Source organism: Stenella coeruleoalba, assembly GCF_951394435.1.
Source record: "Stenella coeruleoalba genome assembly, chromosome: 6".
In the NCBI taxonomy this organism is placed as follows: Eukaryota; Metazoa; Chordata; class Mammalia; order Artiodactyla; family Delphinidae; genus Stenella; species Stenella coeruleoalba.
The window spans coordinates 39,592,107-39,608,232 of NC_137151.1; the positions used below are offsets into that span (position 1 = coordinate 39,592,107).

General features: G+C 34.6%; 1 protein-coding gene across 9 annotated transcripts in view; it reads right to left on the minus strand.

The window, feature by feature from the left end:
• The window catches only part of LRP1B (LDL receptor related protein 1B), a 1,831,517-nt gene that overhangs the window by 554,212 nt on the left and 1,261,179 nt on the right, over positions 1-16,126 (minus strand). For all 9 annotated transcript variants that reach the window (XR_013828854.1, XM_079925113.1, XM_079925117.1 and 6 more), the window contains one exon: positions 12,203-12,352. Coding sequence is in view for 8 of the 9 variants with exons in the window: in XM_079925113.1 (XP_079781239.1) it covers positions 12,203-12,352 (150 nt within the window). In the remaining variant the exon portion in view is untranslated. The remainder of the gene's footprint in view (positions 1-12,202; positions 12,353-16,126) is intronic.

The window sequence follows — 16,126 nt, forward strand, 5'->3', positions numbered from 1 at the left end:
ATCTTTTTAAATGATATGTTATTTGTCCAGCTTTTCATCACTTGTATTTTCTTAAGTAGAACTTGCTTATGTAATTCAGGTATAAACATGACAATAATAATTATATAAATACCTAATATAATTGCACTGGTGATCATTCATATATCTAAGAGAATTCACATTTTTTTCAATCCTCGTGATAGAAACTGGCATTATTTTTTCTGATATGTTTTAAAGACTCCATTAAAAGAATCATTCTCAAGCATTATAGACCATGTTTCATGAATGCTTTCTACTGAGTAATATTTTACAAATGCATACACTGGTGTCTAGAGATCATTCTCTCAAAAAAAGTCAATCTTTTTTTAAAGAATATGTTAATAATTTTCCTAAATCTAGATAATTTTAATTGGCATAATACAATTTCATAAACATATAAATCATTCAAGCTTTTAATTTTAGAAATTTGAAATGAAAGCAACAAACTAGAAGTTCTACCAAGTTAAGTTTGTTCTAAAAAACGATAATTTCTTCATGACTGATTTATGGTTTATATTTCTATAAACATATACCATAACAGCTTGAATAATCATATTTACTAGAAATTTCTTATTAAAATACAAAATCATTAATAGCAACTTTGTATAAAATCAATTGGAAATAAAGACAAACACATGGGGCAGAACTAATTTCAACATCAGTAAGAATTTCATACACATGAAAACTAAAAGCTGTCCTTTAGAGAAGTAAAGTTATTGTAGATGACTACTTTTAGCTCATATTATATGTGTAAATTAACTGTATATACTATTTTAATAGATTAGTTCAATGACAGCAGTAAAATTACATGTACACATCAGGTATTTTTTAAACATAGCAAAAGCTCCATGGAGGAGGAAAGTAAGTTGTATGCCTAGAGCATTAAAAAAACAAAAAGCAAACAAAACAAAAACAAAAAAACTCTTCTAAAAGCAAAAAGTATTTGAAAATATGGTCCATTAGTAAATTTGCATTTCCTGTTTTCTCTCTCTTCCTTAAATGTTCTTCCCTCCAGATACCTGAATAACTCACTCCTTCACTTCCTGCAGATTCTTGCTCACTTACCATTTCCCAGTGAAAACTGCCATGACCTCACTACTTAAAATTATAATTTTTCTGATTCCTCTCTCCCAACCCAAGTCAGCACTCCCTATTCTTATGCCCTGGTTGAATTTTCTCCATTAGTGTCTTTCACCACATGACAAATTTTATTTCACTCGTTTATTTTCTTTTACAGCTGACCCTTGGAAAACTTGGGGGTTAGGGGCACAGGCCCTCATGGAAGTTGAAAATCTGGGTATAACTTATAGTCAGCCCTCCGACTATGTGGTTCCTCCTTACCTGCAATTCTGCAACCAAGGGTTCAACCAACTGCAGATTGTGCGGTACCGTAGTATTTATTATTGAAAAAAATCCCCGTATAAGTGGATCCACGTAGTTCAAATCCGTGTTGTTCAAGGGTCAACTGTACACTCTTTTCCTACACTGGGAATACCGGCCCCTTATAGTAATGGAATTGTTACCTGCTTTATGCCCTGCTATTTACCTAGCACCTAAATAGTGCCTGGCTCAAAATAGTCATTTGATAAATTGTTGAATGGGTGAATGAATCAAAACTGTGACAGATGATTATGCTCTGTCTATTATGATACAATATATAAGTATAAATAGAAACATGAGAAGCAAATCCTGACTCTTTTTCATTAAGTTACATTTAAAAGAAAGAAAACAAACATAAAAGAAGTGTATCACCACTCTCTTCTCTGCCACCCTATCTTTCCAAGACAATTTGATACCAGCAGCTTTTATAAACACCAGGTATTTGTTTTTATTTATATATTTTTAAGGCTTTCTATTTTAACCAAATTTTGTGATGGTAGGCCAACAGTCACAATATCAGCCTTCATACAGGTGATTGGTCTCTGAGGATAAGAAGGAATCTTTTGGGGGCTTCCCTGGTGGCACAGTGGTTGAGAGTCCACCTGCCGATGCAGGGGACACGGGTTCGTGCCCCGGTCCGGGAGGATCCCACATGCCGCAAAGCGGCTGGGCGGGTGAGCCATGGCCGCTGAGCCTGCGCGTCGGGAGCCTGTGCTCCGTAGCGGGAGAGGCCACAACAGTGAGAGGCCCGTGTACCGCAAAAAAAAAAAAAAAAAAAAAAAAAAAAAAAGAAGGAATCTTTTTGGTATGAGCGGGTTTCTCAAGCTTGGCACTACTGACTTTTTGGACTAAACAGTTCTTTGTTATGGGAGACCCTACTGTGCCTTGTAGGATGTTTACCAGTATTCCTGTTTTTTACCCACTAGAATGCTAGTAGCAACCCTTTCTTCCCAGCAGCTGTGATGTTTTCAGACATTGACAAATATTCCCTGGTAGACAAAATCACCCTGGGTTTGAGAATCACTGGCATAGTGAGAAGAAATCTAACTCTGGAGGTAGACAGAATTATGTTAGAGACCCAGCTTAGACCTTGAACCACCCACAATATTTTCAGACGCAACACTGCAGTTTCAGTATCTCCTTTGCATGGTAACTGTATCTATTAGTACTAACGTGTAAGTTTGGAGAGTAGACACTCTCTAAACAATAGTTATTGAGATAAACAGTGCAGCATAATGGATAAAAGAACATTATTAAAAAAAATATATATTTTTAAAGAAATGCATACATATGATAAAAATTGGAACATTCTGTACAGGCTTTTTGAACCTATTTTCAATTAAAAATATATTCTAGAGAATGGTTCAAGTCAATATATAGATTCACCTAATTTTTAATAGCTGCATAATATTTCACTCTACATGAACATTTCATGATTCATTTGGCTAGTCCTTTATAATACACATGTAGGTTTTTTCCCCAGCCTTTTCTAATTACAAGTAACACATATATTCTTGTATACATCTCAGTGCACATATATCTCAGTGTTAACTATAGCTACAAGACACATTCCTGGAAGAAACTCAAGCTTTAAAGACTAAGAATAATGGACTTGAAAGCTTGCTACACTATTTATTAACCAGGTAACTCTGAGCAATTAATTTAGGCTGGCTGAACCTTGGCTGGGAGCTCTGGAGTAAGCAGTGTTAATAGTACCTCTCTCAGGGGACTGTAAGAATTACATGAGTTAAGATTTGTAAATTAAATACTAGAATGCTTTATTTATTTAGACTATCAACTATTATCATTAAAGAGAATAATGCTGTTAGGCCCAACTGTGATAGACTACCTTTAAGAGACTAAAACATTCCAAACATCAAAGTTTTTGTTTTGTTTTGGAACTCTTTCACTCGTGTGTGTTTTAGGGTATTCTTTTATTTTTTTCCTTCTTCTTCTTAATCTTCTTCCATGAAGCTGTTTAGTTCCTTTGAGAACAAACATTATTCAATACGGCTCTTCTTTTCTTGCATTTCTATACACACATGTATGTAGAATACATGTTAGAAATGATTTTTGTATACACTTAATCATGTTATTCATTTTCTTCCCTATACAATTCAAATCCTTATATTTCAAAGTATTTTCCTTTAATATTTATTTCTATATATATTTAAATTGTACAGTATATTTATGGTTGTGATCATTCTACATAAGCATTTGCCTGCTTTGATTGAAAATATATTTTGATTGCTGTGGTAGGGGTTGGGTGTGTAGATGGTCATTGTTTTATTTATTCATACATTCTACTGTTACATAATAAAATGTACTCAGTGCAAAGCATCTTGCTGTGTATCATGAATGATGCATATATGAATAAAATGCAGTCCCAAGTTACGGAAAAGTGAGACATTTTCACTCATTAGAAAAGACAAAGAATATCCCACTACATTAGAAAAATACAAAGGGGTTCAGAGAAGGGAAACGTTTCAAATCACTGAGGTATAGTTGAAGTAGGCCTTGAAAGGTGATACTTCACCCATTAGGGTGGCTGATAAATATGGAAGGCAGTCAAAGAACAAGGAATAGCAAGACAAATGGAAATAAGTAGGACATGATCAGTTACAGGGGAACAGTTTGCCTGGATGTATTGCAGCTCAGGGGTAGAGGAGGATCAAATGAAAAGTATAGTTATGATAGGGAAGGCTCTTGCTGGTAATGGAAACCACACATAACTTGAATCAGGATCTCTGAGCTTGAGTCTCAGAGGACAGGGTTTTCACAAATCTTACTGACCCTATTTCTTTACCTATAAGGTGGGACAAATAATGCTTTGGGTTTTAACAAAACTTATTGACCTTAAGTTTCATTTATCTATAAGGTAAAACTGATAATATTGTGACAAACAACTTCTGGTGAATGAAAAGGAGAGAAAAAAATGAGCATTTCAGAGTAAGCTGTGAGTGCTTATTCCAGCCTCTGAAATATGATGGCTAAGGAGGGGGTAGGCGGGTGCCACAGGAGGTCTGAACCTTGCAGGTCTTAACAGTTTGGGGATCGGAGATACGAAAAGTGGGAAGAAGTTGTTTTAGTAGCCCAAATAAAATGTTAGTATCTAACTAGACTGTGAAAGGAAAACAAATAAACAACAAAACAAATAAAGGGGCAAAGCTATCAGATATAAAAAGAAAACCGGCAATCCAAGGAACAGCCAAAGGGAGGGAAGATTAAAAGAAAGAAAAGGAAGGAAGGGAGGGAAGAGTCTCATAAGAAGTAAGAACTCCTTTGCAACTAAGTTTCAGCTTCTTTGCACATTCAGAGGGAGAAAAATATTCATTAAGCTATGATTAAAAACAAAACAAAACAAAAAACCTGCACGTGACAACATGTAAAGTGGACTTGCCTTGTACAAAACAGAGGAAATAACTTCTTAAGGTGGGCTATTGAAGTCAAGAACTTTCAAGTTATCAGACTCGTCACCTTTTAATAAGAATATAACATATAGAACCCTTTCAGGCTAGATTTCAGTGTGAATCCACAAGTGCTCAGTCTAAGGATCCTAGCAAGACTAAATGCACCAGACTTACAGCCTGTCACTTGCTATCATTTATAATGTTTCATAGATGTCATGACAACTTGCCATAGTAATTTATCTTAGGAAGTAAAGTAGGAAAAAAAGGTTTTTGATGATTTCTGCATGCCAGTTTTACTGGGTTGTTTATTGTATACATACTTTTCATATTTCTATTATTATTTATAAAGTATATTATTTGAGGAAATATACAAGTATGTAAATTAAGTGCTAGATACGTTTTAATAAATTCTAAATGTCATTACACCAAATAATTTGCTGAAAGAATACAGATACAAATGATAAAGTATATCATTCAGAAATTAGTGGAGCGAGCTTAAGTGTTAGTGTAGGTAAAGACTAATTTTTTTGCCATTAAGCTTAGAGTTTTTTTTCGGTCAGCAAAGGGATAAGATGATTGTGCTTTGCTGTAGAAACTCCAGTGGGAACACTCAAAACATTTAATCCCCAACAATATTAACACTGTATTCATTCTCAAGCAAATAAAAATGACCTTCTCTGATATTCAGACAGTTCTGGAAGCATTTTAATCTGACAGCCTTGGTTTTCCATGGCAAACTATCCATGTGCTGAGAATGTTCACAGCATCTATCATGATGACTTCAATTTTGTGAAGTGAACCTATGAAAAGTATGAACAAATGTCCTTAAGGGGTACATTTGGTAAAGCCTTTCAAGGGCTCCCTAAAGGGAAATGATTATTTTGTTAACACTGACTTAAAATAAAAGTGTTCATAACCAAATCAAGAGAAGACAACTTTTTACTCGTTACAAGGCTGAGTTTGTTTCTGATAAGAGACTGAAAATGCACATAGAATATGCCTTTTTCTCCTCCTTGATCGATCCTAACTGTAGCCAAAGTTCAATATCCTTCTAATATTTACATTTTAAGCCTATTCTGGCAAATTGCTACTTGAAACAGATCAATAGTATAATATATTTAAACTGTGATTGATAACACAGAAAAAGTCAACTGAGAGGGCTTAGGTATTCATAGAAAATGTGTAGGGGTTTTTTTGTTTGTTTTTGCCTTTACCTGTGATTCAAAGCTCCTTTTATTTTAAAGAGAAGTTTGCCAATTTTTGCAAGTGATTCTAAGATCAGATGAGTGTTGTAGTTACTTAGATATTTATAAAAAGTACAAACCCATTCTAAAACAATTAATTTAAGCAATCCTATGTTGTAAACATCCACCAAATTCTCAACTAAAAGTCAAAACAATAACTTTGCCCAACTTCTAAAACAGATTAGTATGAACTCTGATTAACATAACTTCACACATAAATTTTATTTTTAGCCAGTCTTTATTGCTTCTCCTGTATTACTTCAACTTAGATAATAGTTTATTTTAAACAATTTCCTGCACTCTGGATCAACCCATTAGTGACAAAATCATACAAGTTTTTAAAACTTTGTAGCTCATATGGTCAAAGCTCATGTTTTTGCAGAGTAGAAAATTAAGGCATAGAGTTCAGTAGTTGTCCCATAGCCACAGCTGGTTAGTGAATAGTAGGAACAGGAATCTGAAGTACACTTCCTCAACTGACAAAATAACTTTAAAGATCTCTAAGGTTACATTTAATTATAAAAGTCTATGATTTAATCACATAAAGAAGGCTACTAATATATATACCCCTTGACATTCAAGAAGAACCTGCCATGTTAACTTCAGAATTCCCATTTACAAATACTATGGTAAGAAAAATTTCCAAAGATCATATTTACCACAAAATGAAACAAAAAGAGTAGATGTATACTTGAATCTCAATGGGAATACTGTATATACAATGGAGTAATATATGAGCTAATGAAAAAAAAGCTCATGAGGTGTGAGCATGGGGTGGAGGTTTAAATTCAAACCCATACCCCTTGTAGTGCCCAGGACTCAGACTCTTGCCCTAGTAAAACTTGACAAATTACTACATGACACGTTTTAATGGACTGTATGAAGGTCACCTATGATTGAATAAGATGCTGACCACTAAATCCACAATTGCCATACAGATATGCATATTTCTTCAAGTTTGCTTGAATAATTTATATTCTATAATTGAATAATCTATATCCTCATTTTTATTTTAAATCTGTGGTCCGTTTGCCCCAGGTCTTCCCTTCCTCACCCTAAAAGTACAAAATACAGCTAAGTTACCATCCTGCTATTTCCCAAATTCCATCTTAATTCTCTCTAAAAATTATTCAGCCTATTTCTGCCAGTACATTTGCTTTATTTGTGTATTTTCCTTCATTTTTCTAACTTTCTCTTCAATGTGGATACAATATATGCAGTCTGCTCTCAAACTGCATATGCTGACAGTGAAAAGGAACAGTATGTTAAATATAATCCATAAATAACCCACAAACACTAATTTTAGTCAATAGTTTTAACCTCCTTCTCCTCTTAAAGGCAGTGAAGAGCAACTTTATTAATTTGCGATTACCTCACTGTCTCCTGCAGACATTAATGACGAGGAAAATGCCAAATGTTATGAGGAAAAGGTGAATAGAAACAAACAAAAAAGTTCTGTATCTGAAAACTAGGTAATCAATAGTTAAATATAACATAGTTGACTATACACTATTTTATAACACAAACCTCTTGGACATCAAGTAAGAAAATGTTTTAGAGTAACCTTATTATATCATGAAACTGAAATATATTTATAAAAGAAAATGATTTAAAAAGAACTGCTAAATACTGAGAAAAATTATCTAAGAAAAATAAGTAGTAGATATAATTTTAGAGCTACCAGCTATTGTGTTTGAAAGCAGCAACTATTTTATTTGTTAGCTCTGACATTTGGGAAAAGAAAATTGACCAGGTCATTCTTTAAAATGGGGAAGAATTTGATGTTCAAAGTTTATAGGCTAGTCAGCTTATATCAGCTAACTGGAATGGTATTTTAGTTAGTTTGGGTTGCTCTAACAGAAATACCATAGACTAAGTGACTTAAACAACAGGAATTTATTTCTCACAGCTCTGGAGACTGGAGTCCAAGATCAGGATGTCAGCACTTGCTGTAATCTCACACGCCAGAGAGGCAAGCTCTCTGGTCACTTCTTAGAAGGACACTAATCCCATTATGGAAGCTTGAATGTCATGACCTAATTACCTCCCAAAGGCCCCGCCTCCTAATACCATCACATTAGGGCTCCAACATATGAATCTGGGGAAACGCAAACATTCAGTCCAGAGTAAACGGTGTTAAGAGTCCTCATCAAACAGCCATTGTACATGATGTATAAATCACTTCTGACCAAGTGACTCACTGGAGAAAAGGTGAATCACAGACAATACTGTATTTGAACCATGGTCAACTTAAAAGATGTCTAACCTGGTAAATTATCAGAATCACCTGTGAAGGTTTATTTTGATATAATTAAATTACTTTAAAAATATTTTTTAAAACAAAGCATTTAATAACACAACTGAAAACCAAATGAACAACTAAAATAGTTTTTGTTGGTTCACATTCTTTCACTCTTCTGGGCCATTCAACCTAAAACCTAAAATTTTATATACTTTTTTACCTTTTTATATCTTTCTATATACTTTTTTATCTCTTTTCCCTGCTTTGTCCTTTTTTTCTCTTTTTTTGTTCCTTAACAGTTACCTATAATTCTATGCATTTTCCATCCTCCTTAGTGTCTGTCTTCCTTGCTTTTCTGCAAATTTGATGAAGTTAGGATTCTCACCACCATATATAGCAATGCCTGGCATATGGTAGGCACTAGTGAATATACATTGAAAGAATGAATGGAATTGAGTATCCATTGCTGTTACGGTGCAAGCTCTACATTTAGAAGTTACATTTCCTTGTCAACAACTGAACTCAAATAAGAAGTTGACCTCACATTCGTATGCTCTTCATTTGTATATACCTCAGGCAGAATACAAGGTCTGGTCAAACAAGACCACAAAAGCTTGGTGAGAAATCATATGTCCTGCTCACCTCTGTAGGTTATGCCAGCTCTCCCAGATTATTATTATTTTTTTCCACCAAGTCCCCTCCAATGGTACAACTGGGCATTAGCTGCCTTAGCTCCATCCTTTTCACTCTACAATTCAACATCACCAGCATAAAAGATGACTGAACCAGAGGTGGTAACTAGGTGGTGCCACTGGGATGAATCAAGCACACAGATGATTGTCGTGGTTGTGTTTTTGTTATTCGTTAGTTTTCTTGGTTTGTAGAGTGTTAGCCTTCACAGTTAGCCTATATGTGCACTATGTTGGCCTGCATGGTATTTTTGTAATGTGATAATTTGGTAACGTTTTTAAATTTCGAGATTTAAACAACAACAACAACAACAACAACAAATCTAGATTTCTTGCTTCTCATGAAAAATGAAATGTCTGGCACAACCTGTTAATGTTCCTTATGGTAAAAAATAAGTGGAGATGAGAGGTGTTCTACCTCAAGTGGACCATTAGCTCTCTCCGGTTTTATCATACTTTCTGCCACCCTCAAGTAAGTCTAGATACTGAAGTCTAGACTCAGTTGCTACTTACTATCATGTTGAGCCATTGGCTTTTATCACACCTGACACACTTTACTATTTATAACTTGCCTCACTCTATTAAATAAGTATTTGAATTTGTGAATCTATTCGTAAATGAATGAGTTCTATAGATGGAATTACATGAATTAGTTATCTATTGCTGTATAACAAATTAACCCCAAAATTCAGTATCTTAAAACAATAAACATTTATTGTCTCACATAGTTTCTATGGATCAGGAATCTGTTAGCCACTATGTGGGTGGTGCCGGTTTGGAGTCTCTCTTGAGGTTGATGTAATGCATTGGCTTTGGCTTAAGTCAACTGGAATCTTGACTGGGCTGGAGGCTCTGCTTTCAAGATGGCTCACTCATACGGCTATTGACTAGAGGTCTCAGTTCCTTGCTGTGTGGACTTCTCCACTGGGCTGCTTGTGGAACCTCATAACTTGTCACCTGGCTTTGCCCGGAGTGAGGGACCCAAGAGAGAGAGGGCAAGGAGGAAGGCTCATACCTTTTATGACCTCATCTCCAAAGTCAAACGCCATCACATTTGCCTTATTTTATTCATTAGAAGTGAGTCACTAAGTCCAGCCTGCACTCAAAGGGAGGGAAGTTAAACTCTACCTCTTGAAAGAAGTATCATAAGGTTTGTGAAACTTAGATGTAGCAATCTTGGTCTTTGGGTCTTGGACTTGGTTGAATCATCAAATAATTGCTTTATTTTAATCTAGGTATTACCAAATACCTATTGCTTTACCTAATTTTAATATTTCAAAGCTCCTTTCAGTTTATTCTGTATATACTATTCCAAGTAAAACTGGGAGCCCCCAGAGAGTTACAAATTATAATATTTTAAGTTTAAAAAATTGTGAAATGCGTCCAAAGAGATTATTAACTCAATTTTAGGAAAACCACTCCTAAATTTTAGTGAAACACAAACTTTCAGTTACTTATCATCCATCACCTAGGTAGTCTGAGAAGCTGGTATATAACTGGTCATTTCATATTACAATTATTTCTTTGTTCCTGGATGTGCAATTTCAGTATCACTGTAGGCAAATTTCTTCTTAAACATTTATAGCTGTAATCATCAGTAATCCCCTGGATAGTGGTAAGGTTCTACTTTTTTTATTGTCTTTTTTATATGACTATACTATTCAGCCTCAGCAGGAAGCAGGTCCTCATCACACTTTATACCATCCCCAAAGAGAAAGAGTAGAGAGGTTCTGAAAGAAGGGGGAATCTGAACAGAAGGACAAATTCAGAGACCAGCTAGGGAACTTCAGAAAGTAGAAGTTGCTCTCCTGCTTCTCTTTGGTGATGCCCTTTACACTTTAAGCCTTCAAACTGCAGATATATTTTGATGTGTCCAGTTAATGTATTGACAGTAGAGGTATTAATAGATTTCTTTATTTTTTATCTTTCAGTGTTAATCAAATTATGGTGGCAGGGAGAAGTACAGATACATAACCATTCACTTGTTAAAAGAATTTTAATTTACTCAAGATCGGTTCCCATACGGCACTGATGTCAAATAAGATTCACAGCTCTGATCCAATATATGCTTAATGATTTCATCCATGCTTTGTCTCTTCTACTTTATTAGGAAACAAAACTAACTTACTTTATTTTTTTGCTAAAATGGACTACTCCATTTTTTGAGATTTTGCTCATAGCATTGAGTTCTGTAAGTTTAGTACTCATTTCCTACTCATAGCAGGGTTGGTAGCAATCATGTTAGCAGAAATAAATTTTTATAAAGCCTACATTTTTCTATGAGGCAATGATTTTTACAGTATATAAAGTTTGTGATATATATATATGTGTGTATATATCCACTAAAAGTCAATGACATCTCTTGAAATGTTATGACATATTTTTATCACGCTTCCTCTAACTTACTGGGTTCCTTGGCTATATTATTCGCTAGTTTGGGTTGATTTCACGAAGTATGCTGGAATTCAATTTTTGAAAACGTAGTGTTGGTGTTGACTGGGGATTGTTGCAGTTTACCAAACCACTTTCAGAATTTAAGCTCTGCTGTTTTTACTCAGGTGATTTAAAAAATGTAAAAATACACATGCAACAAAATTTTCTTGTTAATTTGGTAAAGCTGGGTAATACAAAATAACCTTATTTTCTTATTGACTTATGAGACAATTGTAAATAAATCCTATTCTAAAATAACCACTAGTCAGGTATAATCTGTGTGTGTGTGTGTGTGTGTGTGTGTGTGTGTGTGTGTGTGTGTGTTTGTGTGTACATATAAAGAATTTTTGTGGAAGAATAATTTAAATCATTGGTCAATGACACTGTGGCCTTGTTTCTTCAACTGTCTGTGTAGATCAATCTATCCTTTATAAGCAGAGATAAGATTTTACCTTATTGTGACAAATACACAAGGTCCTTGCACTTTAGAACACTATAGTAGAACACAGAAAATGATCGTAAAATAATACCAAGAATAGTAATACCCCAAGAATCAATAACAGTGAAGTTATTATTGCTAATAGCACTAAGTCACTGATCTGGATAATCTTTTAAGTTTGTTTGCTAAGGTTAAAAAAAGAAAAAGAAAAGAAAAACTCCCTTAGAGATGTGCAATTTGAATGTGCTTCTGGTGTTAATGGAGCAGTCTTTTCTAAGCTATAACAGGTCACAATTAATCAACCCCAATCAATACAAGCATCCTAGCTATAGTATCACTGTACTTACCCATGATGGTTAGGGCTGTAGCTTTTGTCAATTCTTCTTTCATTGACTCTATTACTTCTAAATTACCACCATCCAGGTTGCATCTGTTTATGGTTCCATTTCCCGAACTGATCCAATAAAGTTTGTTTTCCACATAGTCTATTGATAGTCCTGTAATTAAATTATACAATTTAAACATAACGGTAGCCACTTAAATTATAATATTCACCTAGCACTGGGGTTTGGGGGAAAAAAATCAGTTTCAGGCTCAGATTTTTGTCTTTAAAAATAAGATCTGGCTAACAGGGAGATATACACACACTGTTTTAACTATCCGTCAAATAATATACTTTTAGAGACACGGTGGTTAGCTCTCTTATCATAACAATTTTATGACATTAAGAGGAATGACTGTTCCATTTTACAGATAAGGAAAATAATACCTAGAATAGTTAAGAAATCTATTTGAGGCCATAGCTAGTAAGTGGACATTCCGGAAATTTTAAGAAAGTTTCTGTTTCTAAACTGAGTGTCTGCCCTCTTCATTACGCTGCTTTGCCTCAGAAAGTTTTAATGTGTAAAACTCATTTGGGATACTTATTAATGATATTTATAATTTCTCCTTTACTTTTAGTAAAAGTTACTTTAGAAAGTTATAGATTTAAATTGGTGTTTTCAGTAGTTTTCAAGTAAATCCAAAGGTAGGAGAATTTCAACAATTAGTAATTTCACTGAAGCATGGCAGTGAATTGGGCTCATATAGGAGACGCCATTGAGAAACAAACCATACAGCAAGTGAACCAAGCCAATGGCTTAAGACCATTGTCCCTACATGGCACAGTGTGTCACTGTAAGTTAGCTTTTTGTAGTTTATGAACAATTACATACATTATAGGGGTGTTCATGGTTTTCAAAGGTATCAGGACACGTAAATTTTGATTGCCAAGGGTATACATCTAATTAATTACAGGCATTCTCAGTAGGCTTATGATCTACATTGTAACAGTAACACTGTGGCTCCATGTTGGTCTTCTGTGACCCACAACTACTTAACGAAAAAGCACATGTGGGCACATCCTCAGGCATACAATAAATAAAGTGTTTCTGGGATCTCCCTCACAAAATGTAGTGAACAAACTACAAAAAAGTCCCTTCCCTATTAAAAAAAAAAAAAAAAAAAAAAAACCAAGATGAAGAAAAGGAAAGAAAGAAGAAAGGAAGAAGGAAGAAAGAAAGAAGGAAGACAATTGGAGAGAATCATACGAGTTCAAGTACATTGAGAAAGTGATACCATATCCAAAATATTCTCAACTACAGTTAGTCCCAATCCAGAGAGTGGACCAGTTTTCAGCAAGTAGCAATAATAAAACAAGCCTATACAATATACCAGCTATTTACTGACTTATTGGTATGTTTTCTTAACAAAAGTCTGGGAGATTCACCAGAAAAATCACAATGCATAAAATTAGACACTGCAGGGATAAAATTTTCAGATTTTTTTTTTTGATAACCACTGTGGGTAATTGGCTTTAATTACTATAAAAAAATAATCAAATAAAAACTATCACAGCCATATTCTATGATATAATACTTTCATGGTGAAAATCATTCATCATTCTTTTTTTTTTTTTTGCGGCACGCGGGCCTCTCACTGCTGTGGTCTCTCCCGTTGTGGAGCACAGGCTCCGGACGCACAGGCTCAGCGGCCATGGCTCATGGGCCCAGCCGCTCCGTGGCATGTGGGATCCTCCCGGACCGGGGAATGAGCCCGTGTCCCCTGCATTGGCAGGCGGACTCTCAACCACTGCGCCACGAGGGAAGCCCCATCATTCCATTTTTTTATGAGAGAGAGTTTGGTTATTCTACAGGTACTTCCTAAGCCACCTCCATCTATCTTTTCTGGTATTAATAAATTCTGGTTTAGACAGCTTAATTTTCAGAAGTGGTTTATTTTACCTTCTACTTAGTTGACCATCTAAAGCACGTAATTCCATCTTTAAACAGCAATGAAGCATATCTTTACTATAGATTTATGGTACAAAATATAACCCCAAACTTTCTACTGCCAAATTTTCAGCAAGTATCAAATTAATGAATACATTTATGAAAAATTCCCTTTAAGAAAAGTTACCTATCTCCTTGTGTATTCCAAACTTTACCTCTCAGTCAAGCTGAACCATCAGAGAGTTATCTGCATTTTTAGCTTGCTAAGTTTTTCTCCCTCTTGGAATCTCTTGCTGAATTGAACTTTGGCATTGTGCCCTTGGTTTAAATGAAAGATGGTATAAGAAGTAGCCATAGGAAACCCACTGTTATACTTGCCAGGATATAGTGTCTGAAATAATATATCACAGTGTGACCTCTTTATATAAGGACCCATGGGAGAAATCTCTTTCAGGACTCGGTGCCAGAAAAAGCTTTATGCGGAAAATATAAAATTGTAACTGATCATATTTCTCTCTTTGCTTTGACTGCAAAGAAACTGAAGAGTCAGATTTGTGACCCATCTCTGGCAATTGTAAAGGAATTGCATTTATACCATAAACTTCACTTCTGGCTTCAACAGGATAATCGATTATTTTCCTTCACCTTGATTTTTAAAATCAATATTCTTATCTGTTCCATCTTAGGGAATGTGTTTGTTTAAGTTTCTTCAACTCCTTTTTGTAAGGAGAGGGTACATATTGAATACGTTCAACTCCAGATTAACCCACAATATCAGAATTTTCTCATCTACCTAAAACTGCAGTTTCTAGACCCGAACTTAGGTTTTGTAAATCAGTTATACAGAGCAGAGAAGTTGCAGAGTTTGGGGCAGAGCTCCCCAGTTTTTACTACTGAACATCTTTGTCCCTGGACTGTGCGTGCTGAGAGGAAAGAAGCTGTTGTCATTGTGAGCTTTTCACCTTCAGCGCTGAGCATGATGCCTAGAGCAGAGAAGAAAATTTATAAACACTGAATGAAGGCATGGGGTATTTAACTAACTCCACTATGAAAATTATAAGTTGTCTTCAAGGAGTTCTGCCTAGTAAAGTTGAATTATCCCCACGACAGAATTTTTCTACTGTACTAATGTCCATGTATTATGAAAATAGGGAGGAAAGGCAATGATTCAATAGAGCTACTTGGTATGGCTTATATTTTTTATATCAATGTTAATATAAAATAGTTTAGGATTAATAGTTTTAAGGTTTACAGGAAAAAAAATTAAAGTTCCTATTTTAATCTATATATGTATGTGATATGTCACCTAGCCACCTACATATACCTTCTCTCCTGTCAGATATATTAGCTTAACCCCAGAATGCCCTTGAGCGTGTTTATTTCCAGGTGTATACAAGAGAACTGAAATATTTTAATAATCCTATTATGAATTCAAGAAACTGATGATGTACATTTTAAATTCATAGATGAGCATGTTTAGAAGTACATATTTTTAAACTTCATTAATATAAATGTTTTACATAAGATTTTTAAACTTTGTTATTATGCTTAGGTTTTAATAACATTGAAGAATTAATTGGTATCCATCTATTGGAATAATTTCAAAAGATAAATCATTAAGCAGTAAACTAATAGTGGTTTTGATGTAATTGAAGCTACTCAATGATTTTAGCATACTAAGTCAAGAGCCATGAGAAAACAGATCAAATATAAGCATGTCCATAAAACTGTCCTGGAACCTGTGCAGAGAAATATAATTATGTCTGTACTAGAAGATCCTCAGAATGGGTAACTAAGATTAAAATATCTTCAAAAGGACTGTAAGGTCTGTCTGAAGAATATGCCATTAGTAATATAGAGTCATTTCTGCCAGACATATTTATTTTTAAAATCATCTGGATCTGGTAATCAAAAGAGAAAATTGAGATTAAATAATATAATAGGTATATCAATGGAAGAAAAGTCATCATCTAAACTGAAAAACCTTTATGAAAAGAAAAA